Source organism: Melozone crissalis, unplaced genomic scaffold (assembly GCF_028551555.1).
Source record: "Melozone crissalis strain CALT ecotype California unplaced genomic scaffold, PUWL_Pcris_2 ptg000016l_1, whole genome shotgun sequence".
Taxonomy (NCBI): Eukaryota; Metazoa; Chordata; class Aves; order Passeriformes; family Passerellidae; genus Melozone; species Melozone crissalis.
In genome coordinates, this window is record NW_026535794.1 from 3054554 (window position 1) to 3069167 (window position 14614).

A 14614-nucleotide genomic window follows, 5' to 3' on the forward strand; every position below is an offset into this window, starting at 1 on the left:
GGGTCCTGCAGAAAACGCTGCCCTTTTATGGCCAGGCGAGGAGGGCCGAGCCCAGGATCCTGCCCTACTAAGGGAAAACATCTCCTGCTCAGTGCCTGCAAGGAGAACACCCACAGTGAGTATAGACAAGCTCTCAAAGGACGACTGAAATACTGCTGCTCGTGTTGACCCCGATTCTTCTCTTCTTTTTTTTTCTTTTTGTGTTTTTTTTTTTTTTTCTCTCTCTCTCTTTCTCGGAGTTCTCACTTCTGCCTCCAAACCGGGGAGAGGGGGAAGCAAAAAAAAACCAAAAAACCAAAAAAACCCCAAAACCCAAAAAACAAAACAAACAAACAAAAAAACCAAACACAAAGCAAAAACAAAAACGAAAAACCAAAAAAAAAAAAAACAAAAAAAAAAACCCAAAAAAACCCCCAAACAAACAAACAAAAAAACCCAAACCAAAGCCACCCCCCCCAAAAAATTTAAAAAAATAAAAAAAAAAAAAGACATTTAAAACGAAAAGTGATGATCCAGACAAGGCTGGCTGGGTCCAGGTGAAACCCTCCCATCGTGGGGTGGGGAGCAGGTTCAGAGGGTGAAGCCCCCCGAGCTGTTCCCCTTCCAGCAGTGGCTGTGCTGGTGTTTATCCTGCTCTGGGCTGGTGTTTATCCTGCCCTGGGCTGTGGAAGGGCTGTGATCCAAGCAGGGAAGACGTTGTTACTCCACTCTCAAGCACGACGTCTGTGCCAAGCCCATCCATCCGCTGCTGCAAACCCCGGCCCTGGCTGACCCAGAATCTGCTGCCTGGGATGGAACCACCACCTCCCAAAGCTGCAAAAGCCTCTCTACCCCGTGGCAGGTGGCATTTTCACCAGGAATAATTTTTGCCTCTGTTTGGCTAAGGCAGAGAGGGGAATCCACACCCTGACTCATAGAAACCCCGTTGAATTTGTATCTTCCTGTATTTTTCTGTATTTTTCATGCACCCAAGAATTTATCCACCCACGGGTATCTCCTGGATCCAGCAGCAGCCAGGTTTTAATTCTCAGAGGAGCTCATATTGGATTCTAGGCTTTTTTTTCTACCAATTTTGTGATCTCCAGGTTTAATGTTATGTTTGCTAATACCAACGTTAGGAAGTTTTAACCTTTGAGTTAGCACGCAGCGATGAGAAGATCCAAGAATTTAAGAAAAAATGCTTGGAGAAATGAATTCGGTTTGGTGGCCAGGTTTTGGTAGTGGGGGGGCTTCAGGGGTGGTTTCTGTGAGAAGCTGCTGGAAGTTTCCCCCATGTCCAGCAGAGCCAATTCCAGCCAGGACTGACCCAGCCTGGCCAAAGCTGAACCCACCAGAGATGGGAGCAAACAGATTTAGGAAGTGGAGAAAAACCCCTGCAGCTGCAGACAGAATGAGGCCTCAGGTTTAGCTTTTATATTTTCAGATTCTGTGCTGCTTTAGTGTGTGGGTCTGGGCTTCACATCAGGGCATGGTGAGCTCTGTGCACAGAGCAGGGAGACAAAACAATTCCTGCTCCAGCTGGGCACCAAGGACAAATGATCCCAATCTCAGCCCAGGAGCACAAACACCGTGGGCTGGAGAGAGAAAAACAAGCAGGGTGGGACTGCCTGGGCTAAAGCTGGAATGGGACAATGAACTGCAAGGTGCAAATGGAGCAGAACTGATCCCAGGGAGAGACCCCGGGAGCGCTCGTGCATTTTGGGGCCATTTTGGTTCATCTTGGGTGCAGCCCTGGCTGGGCTCTGGTGCTGCCCAAGGTGCATCCATGGAGGGTTTTATAAATCCCTACTTTAGCTCAACCTAGTCTCTGTTCTAGGTCAGCCTTCACAAGTATCAAGAGGAGTGAGGATATGTGAGAGGAACATCCCTGCACATCCCCAAGAGGAGGGGCAGGAGCTGCTGCAGGTGCTGGAGCTGTGATTCCCCTGAGATTCCATGGTGCAGCCCATGATCCACCTGCAGGACATGGAGGAGCCCCCGCTGGAGCTGGGGGATGCTCAAAGCCCCCTGTGACCCCGTGGGGAGCCCAACTGGGGCAGGCTCCTGGCAGCACCTGTGGGTCTGTGGGGGAATGCGCCCACACTGGAGCAGCTTCCTGGCGTGTTGGGGTCTCTCGCTGCTCAGAGTGACCCCGAGAAAAGTTGGAAAGTCTCTTTTCCCAGCCCGGCGGTCGAAGAAGGAGTCAGAGCTCTTCAGTTCTCAGTCTAAAGGTGGTTTATTGCATCTTATCTATAAAATTCTTTCTCCAGTCCAGCTGAGGTCTGTTCAGCAGGACAGTTCCAGGCACTCTGCCTGCCCCCAGGGCAGTGTTATGTCTTTATACTAAAAACTACGTGTACAATATTTACAATTACTTCCCAATCCCTATCACCTATGTCAGACAGTGAGCTTCTACTCTAAACCAATCCCAAAGTGCCACCATCACAGCAGAAGATGGAGGCCAAGAAGAAGAAGGAGAAAGGCTGGACACGCCCAGATTCCTCCATCTTGCCTCCTGAACCCCCATACCAAAAACCCTAAAATCTGCTTTTTCACCTTGTGATAAATTTGCTATCATTCTATTTAATTTGTCATGGCCTGCAGATCTTCATCTAAGGTTGGTAACTTGCTCCATGGATCATAATCAAACCCACAGGAGCATTTTGGGCTCTGTGCCAGGGTCTCTGAGCCCCCTGGCAGGGGTCTGGGCTGCTCAGGACAGCCAGAGGGATGCACTGGAGCTGCATCCACCACAGCCCAAACATCTGCCCAGCTGCTGGACTTTGAGAAGCGCTCCTTGGCTGGCACAGCTGGGGCCAGGTGAGGCTGTGCTGGGTCTGTGCCCGCTGCCTGGCCCAGCGTGGCCTCAGCGTCTGCGCATCCCCGGCTGTGCTGATCTTGGCAGACACCGTTAGCGGTGAGACTCATCAGAACTGGGGCCCTGGGGGATGTCCTCATGGAATTCCAGAATGGTTTGAGCTAGAAGGAACCTTGGAGATCATTCATTTCCACCCCCTGCCATGGTAGGGACACCTTCCACCATCCCAGGCTGCTCCAAGCCCTGTCCAGCCTGGCCTTGGGCACTTCCAGGGGCAGGTGGGTCACGTAAATGTGTTACAGATGAGGAGATCATGGAGCAGCTGCCATGACCCTGCTTTTGGAGCTGGCTCTGCTCATCCCTCTGGATGAGTTACAGCAGAGCATTGCCAGGTGCTCCTTTTGGGTGGAAAAGGGCTGATTTGAGAGTTATTTAAGAGCAGGTTTTACAACCAAGGTCTGTGCTCTGCATGCACCGAGCCGAGCCAAGCCAAGCAGCCCAAGCCAAGTTGTCCTCACTGCTGTTGTGTTGGAGGAACAATCTCTATTAACAACTTGACTTGGCAGTTTCAACATTTTGGGGAATGAAATATTTTTATTCTCCCACCAGGCCTTTCTCCATCCATTATTGGCTACTGCTTTGCTGCACGAACAATTTAACCCCTGTGATGTTCAGGGCACTGGACAAAAGTAAATTTAGTAAAATTTAACCTTTTCTTGATAAAGCACATGGAGATTCTATGATCCAGGTGGGAAAACCATAGGATTTTACTTATTTTATTTTTTTTAAAGCCCTTCACAAGACAATTAAAGAAACTGTGTTGCCACATGACTGGAGGAAAGGTCCTTTTGTTGCTTGAAAACTGGTGAAAAAGACAGAAAGCAAGAGGTTTCAACAGTCATTTTTTGGGATGGAAATGAGTCCAGGGTGTGGTAGAGCAAAGATTGAGTCCAGGGATTTTCAACATCCTCACCCACAACCTGCAGGAGCCAGAGCAGCCCCACATCTCCATTTCTGCAGGAGAGACCTTCTGAGAGCACCAAGTGCCACGCTGAGGGCAAGAAACTCCAAAAGGCTCTTAAAAAACAGAAAAAGGTGAGAAGAAATTTCAAATAAGCTTTGAGGTAGGAATAGATAAAGCAAAGCATCTGGAGAAAAAAAGATTTGAGCAACTCTGGTGCTGTGCCAAGGCTGGGACTGGCACCACGAGCTGAGATCTTGGACTGCCCCCAGAAATCACCGGCTCAGCACGTGGCCAAGGAGTGTTCAAGGTGGCAGCTAAAAAGAGAAAGACAAGAAATTGTTATTTCTCAGCCTGCCCTTCACACATCCAATGCTCAGGGCATCACTTTGTTGCTGCAGGAAACCTTTATGTGTTCTCATTTTGATAACTCTGCAGCCCTGATCTCCAAGGGGAGCACAGTGATGATGGAGAAGAAGAAAGAACAATTAATGACCACTGGGATGGGGCAGCTGCTTTACACCTTGGGCACTTCCAGGGATCCAGGGGCAGCCACAGCTTCTCCAGGAAACTTTTTCCAGGGCCTCACCACCCTCACAGCCAAGACTTTATTCCTAATATCCAATCTAAACCTATTCCCTCTCAGTTTGAAGCCATTCCCCCTCATCCTATTGATGCCTCGGGTTTTAGCTTTTATATTTTCAGATTCTGTGCTGCTTTAGTGTGTGGGTCTGGGCTTCATATCAGGGGACGGCGAGCTCTCTGCAAAGAGCAGGGAGACAAAACAAAAGCTGATGAACCAGGGGCAGCAAATCCTGAAGGTGATGAGATCACGGAATGTGAGATTATTATCAAATTATAGAGATTGTGGAGTCCTATGATTTGGGTTGGAGGGGACCTTAAAGGGCCACCAAAGAGGAGTAAAATTTCCCAAGTGTTCTGTCCCATTGAGAACCCAAATTCCTGGAGGAAGGGATGCTGGTGTGGTGCAGGCTGTGGTGGTGTCTGTACTGGCCAAAGTGATCAAAGCAGGGAAGAGGAAGCACCCAAAGGCTCTTCATAGATGGCACCACAAAAGAGAAGAAAAAAGTTCCTCAGTGTCTCTGAAGAGCCTGCAGCACTTTGGCTGTGAGGAGAAGCAGGAGTTCATTGAAGGAGCCAAGGGAATTATTCCAGGGAAATCCAGGGGTGCCTCCAGCTGATCCTGGACTGTCAGATCCCACTGGGCTCTCATTCTTCCACCTGCTCCTTCCTGGAATATTTTGCTGCTGCCATCAGCTACCCAGTGAGGAAGGAGGGATACCAGAGTGTGCTGCAGATGGCATTCCCCAACACAGGGGAGGAAGGGGCTGGACAGTCTTCCTCAGACACCTGTTGCCCTGGTTTTTTAAGTTTTTCTAAGCCTTCTGATATTTACATTCTTATAACTAACTTTCTCACACACTTTATATAAATAATTTATTGTTTTGCATTCTTTTATGGAGGAGGAGAAATTTGATGGACTGTTGGTTTGTCCAGTGTCATTGGAGAGGTGGCACTGTCACCCTCCAATCCACTTCCCTATTGGAAATCTATAAACATTGGAGTCAGAAATTAAAATTGCTTTTTTCACCATCAGAAAACTTCGTGTCCATGCCGTGTTATTTTGTGTCCTACGGTGACAGACACCTCTCCCCAGAAACCCCTGAGGAAATTCCTCCCTGAGAGGACCAGAGCTGCCAGGGACAGGGAGAACAAGAAGCTGGTGGAGTTCATGATGAAGACTAAAGCATCTCCTGGAGATCTTGAAAAGTGGGAAACTGCCACCTTGATATTTTCTGAAAAATCCCTTTGCCAGGATTTTTCTCCTGAGAAACCTCAGAAAAGAAATGTAAACAATAATTATCTGATTGCTTGGAATGTGGTCTGGAGGTTGCTCACCACCAGGTGCATCTTTGATTGGTTCCATGTGAATTGTTTTTAATTAATGACCAATCTCAATCCAGCTGTGTCGAGACTCTGGCCAGTCACAAGTTTTTATTATTCATTCCTTTCTAGCCTTCTCTTTCTTTTCTCCTTCTCTTTCTTTTTCTTTAGTATAGTTTTAGCATATAATATAATATAATATAATATAATATAATATAATATAATATAATATAATATAATATAATATATTGAGAGGGATGGAGTCAGATTCTTATTTCTCACCTCGTCCTGGGGACCCTCACAACACCCCAACAGGAAAGAACCCTGCTGGCTGAAGAAATTCCTGAATTCCAGCTGGTACATAACCACTGTGGAGACCCATTTGGAGAATGAGGAGCAGCTGGACCTGGTGACTGGGTACCTGAAGGAGAGATGGGCACCAAGAACCTGCAGCAGATCCTGGGGGATGGCATCAGATTCATCTCAGATGTGTTTTTTACCTGAGGCCATCACCTGTGCCACTGCTGCCATGGATGGCATTGATTATGAGAAGGCAGAAATACAATAAAAAACAACCTGTGAGCAAAGGAGAGAAAGAGTTCTTTGAAGAACAAGCAAAAAGCTCAGGATGGAGACAGAGCCTGTGGAGAGCTGAGGAGTGGAGGGGCTGTCCTGGGGCCAGATGTAAATAACCAGTGGTGATTTGTGTAAAATGTGGCATTCTTTGTGAAGTCTGTGTGAAAATTCCCAAATCCTCTGCTCTCAGCCCTCGCTGCTTCCCATGGCCTGGCTGTGTTCAGGATCCTCATCCATCAGTGCCCTCCTGGACACCTCCCACTACACCAGGATGCTCCAAACAGCGTTTCTCTGTGATGATGAAATGTGATCTCCTTGCTTGTCTAGTAAAGTCCAAGGTAAAGAAGCAAAAAGGGCTTTTGCAGAATATCCACAGATGTTTAATTCAGCTGCGTGGTGAGATGGTCGGGTCCCAGACACATTCAGGGTCCAGCTTTGTTTCTATCCAGGTTCCTGGGGGCTGACTCTGATCTTGGGGCAGTACAAAGATAAGGGACAATCAGGGGAATGGGAGGGAGTGGCTCAGGAACACAGGAACAGACATAGGAACAGGGCAAGGAGCCCATGGGGTATAAATTAGGGGATGCCCCTCAGGGTCTCCCCATTAAAGCTCATCCCCTGCCTGGACACCTTCCACTAGACCAGGATGCTCCAAAACCTGATCTTGGAGTGTGTTACCTCCTTTTGCTTCTGGAAAAGACCAAGAGTTTTGATAAACCCACAGAAAAAATGGGACAGACTCTCCCAAAGGCAGCGAGATGCGCTTGGATCAGTGCTCAGCACCTGCAGCCTTCACCAATAAATAAACCATAAACTTAAATGAACAATAAGCTTCATCCCCCATCCAATCCACAGCAAAGGTGATGGAATGGTTCCTGTGTGCACAGCTCAGGGTGGATTCCTGTGGCAGCTCTGAAGGGCGCTGGTGTCACCCCTGGGTTTGCCAGGTGTGCATCTGCAGGCTCTGCCCAGCACGGGGCTGGCAGCCCCAAGGCAGCTTTGCATATCTAAGGAGAATGCAGCAAGGAGCAGCTTTTCATTAGTCAGGAAGTCACAAATTGATACCTTGATTGAAATAATTATCAAGAATTACAGGAAATACCCAGAGATGCATTTAATACTCAAGAGAGTCTCCAGGGAGTTGGGGAAACTTTGCCCCAAATAGGAGTTTCTGCTCAGGGATGCAGCACAGAATGAAGCCCCCACCTTTCAAACCCCCCATTATCAGTCCTGCCTTTTACCTGTCTTTTTAGAAAAAATTCTTACTTTTTTTTTCTGTAGATAATCCTGATTTTTAAGGCTGCTGTGGAAGTGCTGGAGTTGCAAAGCAGATATATAGGAACTGCAATAATTTCACAACACCCTTCTCTCCCCTCTGGCTTTTGGGTCCCTGAAATGCACAGGATCCATCAAAAGAGGAGTATCCAGAGAAGCTGTGGCTGCCCCTGGATCCCTGGAAGTGTCCAAGGCCACATCGGACAGGGCTTGGATTCACCCTGGGACAGTGGAAGGTGTCCCTGCCATGGCAGGAGGTGGGATGGGATGGGATTTAAGGCTCCTTCTAACCCAAACCGTTCTGGGATCCTGTGAAATTGGTAATGTGAAAGACAAGAAAGCATCTTACTCTGGAAATATTCATGTACAGGAAACATCCAGAGAGTTTTCCTCCCCTGCCTAAGCCATGTTATATAATGCCCCAAACAAAAAAAAAATCCAAAAAATCAAAACAACACAACAACAACAACAACAAAAAACCAAACAAAAAAACCCCCAAAACCAACCAAACAAAAAAGAAAAAAACCTAAAACCACCAAACCCCAAAAAATCCCCAAAACCCACACAGAAAAAAAAAAAACCCAGAAAAACAAATGCAAAACCACAAAACACCCCCAAAACCAACAACAAAAAAAACCAAACAAAACATCAAAATAAGAAAAATTCCAGGATGAAGATCCCATAGAAATAGTCTGATTTATATTTTTATATTAGTGCCAAAAATCCCCATTACCTGCTGGAATTTGTGCTAAAATATTCGGCAGAGAAGGTTCCCTGCCCACAACAGTGGGCAGGAGTGGATGAACTTTTAGGGTCCCTTCCAATTCAAGTTTTTCCCTAATTCTACGATCCTGAGGACACAGAGGTGATGTCAAGACCTCCAAGAGGTGTCTCAGGGTAGAAAATTCACCCTAAATTCAGACAGAAATTCAACCTTTTCACAGCTGAATTCACAGTGGGGTTTAGAAACACCAAGGCTGCAAGGATGGGAATGGAAAACAAACCATGGGCACCTTCAGGAAGGTTTTAGAAGACCCAAAACCAGAAGCTGAAGTTCCAATTATATTTAAAACACCAGGCAGCCCCTGCTCACATCCCTGCACAGCTGGAGGAGGGAAGATGGCAGGGACAGATGAGTGCTGCAAGGAGGGAACATTGCTCACAGCAGTTATTTGTGATTTGCCAGGAAAACGAGGAGATGCACAGCCTGGGACTCCCTGGGGATCTGTCCCAGGCCTGGTGCTGCTCAAAATATTTTTTTAATAATTACTTGCATGAATAGAGAGAATTTGCTTCTTCTTCCAGCTGCAAATGATAGCGAGGAGGGAGGGAGCTCTGGAGGATGGGCTGGGGCTTCAAAACAAGCTTGAGGCAGTCTGGAAAAAATCAAATAGTCTGCAATTTAGGGGAAACAAAGGGAAAATGCTGCTTGTATAAGAGGAGCTGGGCTGCTGGGGAGGGAATGGAATAGCAGGGATGGGGCAGAGGTGTCACATCCCTGCTTGGGATGTGGGACAAGCAGCAAACCACAGGCAAGGGAAGGTGAATGGTGCCTGCAGGACACGTGGAGAGGTGGTTTAGATGCCTGAGGATCCATGGATCCTCACCATATCTATGCAAACAACCCCAGGAGTGGGTTGTTTGCATAGATATAGGGATTTTGGGGAGGTTGTGGGCTGGTGGTGGATCAATCACAGAAGCTGGAAAAAAGAAATAAAAACAAACTCACCCAAACACCAAAAACCCCTCAAGCTCCCCCAAAATAAACAAAGGACTTGGAGTTATTTATTGCAGAGAAGACCAGGTTTTGGCAAGAGCTACATTAGAGCTGTTACAAATATTTAAAGTCTGTTCCCTTCTATTTAAGTATTTACAGGGGCCTGGAGTGACAGGACAAGGGGGAATGGATTCCCACTGCCTGGGATGGGCAGCAATCCTTGTTCTGAGGGACAAGCAGCAAACCACAGGCAAGGGAAGGTCAAGGTTGCCTGCAGGACACGTGGAGAGGGGATTTAGATCCCTGTGGATCCATGGATCCTCACCAGGAGTGGGTTGTTTGCAGAGATATAGGGATTTTGGGGAGGTTGTGGGCTGGTGGTGGATCAATCACAGAAGCTGGAAAAAAGAAATCCAAACAAACTCACCCAAACTCCAAAATCCCTCAAGCTCCCCCAAAATAATTAAAAGATTTGGAGGTATTTATTGCAGAGAAGACCAGGTTTGGGCAAGAGTTACCTTAGAGCTGTTACAAATATTTAAGGCAGTCTGTTCCCTTTATTTAAATATTTACAGGAGCCTGGAGTGACAGGACAAGGGGGAATGGATTCCCACTGCCTGGGCAGGGTTAGATGGGATTTTGGGAAGGAATTCTTCCCTGTGAGGGTGCTGAGGGGTTGGAATTGAATTCCCAGAGCAGCTGTGGCTGCCCCTGGATCCCTGGAAGTGCCCAAGGCCAGGTTGGATGGGGCTTGGAACAATCTGGGATGGTGGAAGTTGTCCCTGCCCATGGCATGGGAAGGAATGGGATGAACTTCAGGGTCCCTTCCAACCCAAACCATTCTGAGATTCTCTGTTTGCATATTGCAGTTGATTTTCTTAGAAGGAAATAGGCTGTTCTCTTCCTCTCTGTGACCAGCAGTGACGGGCTTATGCAACAGAAAAGGAGCTTTAATTTAGACAACAACAACAACAACAAAGTTGGGAGTTTTGCCTTGGTTTCTTTTTTGGATCTGTTTTTTTTTTTTATTTTTTATTTTTGTAATAGAGTGCATAGTTCAGGCAATTCTGGTTTTGGCAGCCCAACTGCTCAATATCAGCCCTGAAAATTTTTTCGTAGATTGGTTGGATAAGAAGTGCTGTGATTTGTACAGCTGGAGTTGATCCTGACTCTGCAAAGGAGGAGACTGTGCAGAGCTGAAAAGGGCCCTTTTTTGCCATGTTCTCTGGCACAAACTGCTTGGGAAAGGTGTCAGTTCAGAGCTATTCATGGAAATGAAAGATGAGCATGGAATCCATGCAGCTTCCTGCAGAAAGTCAGCAGGAAATCCACGGCTAAAGCAGGATTCCTCCATCAAAATGTGGGTTTTGGTACAGAGAGCAGTTCTGATAAAACAGATTTTTTTTTTTGCTGTGTTTTCCCTGCTGGTTTAATAGAATGAGGTGCATTGCTGCATTCCTGCAATCAAAAATCCCACCAGAGACACGAGCAGGCAGCCTGGGTTTGAGGTGATGTGAGCTCACATTCCCATTCTGCACTGCTGGCCAGATTTTGCTCAGACAGCTCTCCCTGCTGTGATAACCAACCCTGCCAAAGAAGGGAATCACATCCCCACAGCAACCTGGGAGCTCTCGGGAGCAGAGAATTGTCCCAGATGATTCTCTGGGGCTTTGGTGGCACAGGGAAACCAAAATGCACCTCAGAGTCCCTGCAAGGGCTCCCACGCACCAGCCCTGCTCCCCACAGATGAGAACAGAGAGTCCTTGACACCCTCCCTCTCTCCTGGGCTTGGTTTTTACAGTTTTTCATTTTTAAAATGAACAATTGTTTGAGACAAGGGGAAGATCTGATCTTTGAAGAAGGGAGAGGTAAAGCCCAGGGTCTAGAGCCCATGGGCTGAGGGTGATTCCTATTTAGGCAGAGGTGGAGGACCTTTAGGTCTGTGTGGAATATGAGATTTCCAACATGATCCCTAAAATTATCACAGAATCCCAGAATGGTTTGGGTTGGAAGGGACCTAAAAGATCATCCAGTGCCATAGGCAGGGACATCTTCCACTGTCCCAGGTGCTCCAAACCCTGCCCAGCCTGGCCTTGGGCATTTCCAGGGATCCAGGGGCAGCCACAGCTGCTCCAGGAAACTTTTTCCAGGGCCTCACCACCCTCATAGCCAAGACTTTATTCCTAATATCCAATCTAAACCTATTCCCTCTCAGTTTGAAGCCGTTCCCCCTCATCCTAGCACAGAGGCTGGACAGAGCTAAAGAATAAAGCAGGGATTTATTAAAACCCTCCATGGATGCACCTTGGGCAGCACCAGAGCCCAGCCAGGGCTGCACCCAAGATGAACCAAAATGGCCCCAAAATGCACGAGCGCTCCCGGGGTCTCTCCCTGGGATCAGTTCTGCTCCATTTGCACCTTGCAGTTCATTGTCCCATTCCAGCTTTAGCCCAGGCAGTCCCACCCTGCTTGTTTTTCTCTCTCCAGCCCACGGTGTTTGTGCTCCTGGGCTGAGATTTGGATCGTTTGTCCTTGGTGCCCAGCTGGAGCAGGAATTGTTTTGTTTCCCTGCTCTGTGCACAGAGCTCACCATGCCCTGATGTGAAGCTCAGACCCACACACTGAAGCAGCACAGAATCTGAAAATATAAAAGCTGAAACTTGAGGCATCATTTTCATTTGCCAAAATTCATTGGGGTAAAATTATGTGGATATTGCCCAAGTGTGTGGCCAAGGCACCAAGAAGAGGGGAAGGACCTTCCTCATCCTCCCTCACAGGGTGCACCATGAGCTGGAAGCAAAAGCAGCCCCAAGAGGGAGGGCAGCCCCTTCCTGTCTGCAGGAATTAATTAAGGAATTTTGCAGCCTGAGGCCAGGACTGGGACATGATGGCAGAGTGGGAGCTGCAAGTGTTCACAAGCTGTGTTGAGCTCACAACTCTCCGTGCCAGAATCACAAAATCCTTAAGGTTGGAAAGGAGCTCCAAAATCAAGTCCAACCATTACCCCAACACTGTTCACCACAAACCCTGTCCCCCAGCGCCACATCCAGACATTTTCTGAGTGCTTCCAGGAATGGGGATTCCACCACTGCTCTGGGCAGCCTCTTCCAATGCCTGAGCACCCTTTCCGTGAGGAAAAAAAAATAAAACTTGGAAAAACGCACAATGCCACAGACAGGTACATGGCAGAAATATCAATTAATCCCAAATTAATGCAAATCCCTTCTTTGTGCATCCACTTCCAATTCTAATTACATGCAGCAATTAATGCAACACCAATTCCTTATACAGAAAGAGATGAATACAGCTTCAAAGCCTGAAGAAAGAGCATCTTTGCAGAACTCAAACCCAAAAATTGATTACCTTTATTAAAAAGCTTCCCCAAACGTGCCACAGGCCCTCTGATTCCACTCATGCAATCCCATCCACTTCCCAGGAATTACATGGATAGGATGAAATTCAGGCCTGGGTCCCTTTAATTGTTCAGATGATTTGTAAGCAGTTTTAATGTACCAGGTGGAAAATCATTCCTGTTCCACCACCACCACCTAAAAAAGCATTATTTCCATGGATGTGAAGCAGGGGTGGGGCACGCAGAGCTTGATTTCCTCCTGATTTAAATCCCAGGCAGTGTTCCCTTTGGGAATGACAGCTGATGGGATTGCAGGGTGCAGCCCAAGGTCATCCAAACACGGTGCTCTGCTCTGGGTGGGATCATCAGGAACCACACAAAGCCAGAGCAGAAATTCAATCCACAGGATCCCACAGACCCAGGGATCCTGGGGAAGGGCCCTGGGAATGCTCCTTCCCCTGGGGTGCAAGCACAAACAGCCCTTGTTTGGACTGACAGAGTGCGAAGGGAATCTCTTGGCACAGGGTCTGCAGGGAAAGTGTGTTTATGCTGTGGCTCTGTAAATCTGGGATTCATAAGTAGTTGTTGGAGAGGCAGATGGGTCATTTAATGTGAGACAAGGCATTCACCTGCAACTGGAGACAGAGCCACTCCACAACATCCTGTGGATAACCCATTCCCAGAAAAACCCCAGACCTGCACACCAAACCTTGCTTAGAACCTTTCTTTTTTCTTTTTGATGAAATCACTCCTAATTGAGCCCTGATTTCACTTGATTGCAGGATTTCAATCCTGAGCAGTCCATGCCTGGGTGTCACCACTCTATTTTTACCCAGCCCTGCCTGCACAGCCAGCTCAAGGTGACAGTGTGACCTCCACAGCAGCAGCACCTGGGATCCCCAGGATTGACTCCTGCAGCTCTGGAAGCACCCAAAACATTGTGTTATTGAAATAAAGGCTGGTGACTACTTCCAACACCCTGCTGGGACGGGATTCTGCCCCTCCGCCCCACCCTGCAGGGCTGTGTCCAGCCCTGGGATGTTCCAAGGGCTGGAGCCAGGCTGGGAGAGCTGGGAATGCTCACCTGGAAAGGAGAAGCTCCAGGGAGAGCTCAGAGCCCCTGGCAGGGCCTGAAGGGGCTCCAGGAGAGCTGGAGAGGACGAGGGATGGAGGGTCAGGACACAGGGAATGGCTTCAAACTGAAAGAGGACTGGGTTAGATGAGACAATGGGAATAAATTCCCAATTTTCTCTGCAATGGCACAGATCTGTTAGAGCAGCTGCGGCTGCCCCTGGATCCCTGGAATGTCCAAGGCCGGGCTGGATGGGCTTGGAGCACCCTGGGACAGTGGAAGGTGTCCCTGCCATGGCAGGGGTGGCACTGGGTGGGCTTTAAGGTCCCTTTTAAGGTCCCTTCCAACCAAGTCACTCCATGACAAGCTGGTTTAAGCTGCCCTGGGACACAAGAGCTGGTCCAACACTCACTGTTTCATCTGCTCCGTGGTGGTGCCACTGCCCCCCAAGGTCAGGCACTGCCAGGTTATCCAGGTCACACTGAAAACCTCAAACCCCAAGGAACCACCTCCCCTCCTCCTCCTCACCTCGTGCCAAAGGCAGCATTTCCACTGCAATCCAGTTTCATTTCAATCATTTCAATGAAATCAAATGATTTCATTTCCACTGCAGTCCAGATTCTGTGGAGCAGAAGGTCTGAAATCCTGATGGATCAGCCTGCAAGGCACCACATCTGCTGCCCTGGGCTGACAGCACATGTCCAAAATGCTGAGGGAATGGTCTGGGAATGTGTATTTGGGAGAAGAGATTCAGCAGAGTGCATAAGCTCAGCCCATTCCCAGATTTCTGTGGAGATCTGTTAAGAATTTCTCTTTACCAAGGAGAGGAACCTTTTATAGATCTTGAGGAAATGGTGAGACCTCAAATCACTTGGAAATTTCAAAATATTTGTTCCTCCAATGACTATTATGTAAACCCAGAGTCCTGCTGAGGAACAGCTCCCCTATGTAGGTCAAGA

General features: G+C 47.9%; 1 protein-coding gene across 1 annotated transcript; it reads left to right on the plus strand.

Moving 5' to 3' along the window:
* The first annotated feature begins 1935 nt into the window (after positions 1 to 1935).
* On the plus strand, positions 1936 to 6231 carry LOC128935240 (PWWP domain-containing DNA repair factor 3A-like). Its single transcript, XM_054273400.1, is given in 8 exon segments — positions 1936 to 2009; positions 3784 to 3892; positions 4751 to 4919; positions 4922 to 5067; positions 5437 to 5549; positions 5979 to 6088; positions 6091 to 6155; positions 6157 to 6231. Coding segments are annotated over 8 exon segments (861 nt in total).
* The last annotated feature ends 8383 nt before the right edge of the window (positions 6232 to 14614 follow it).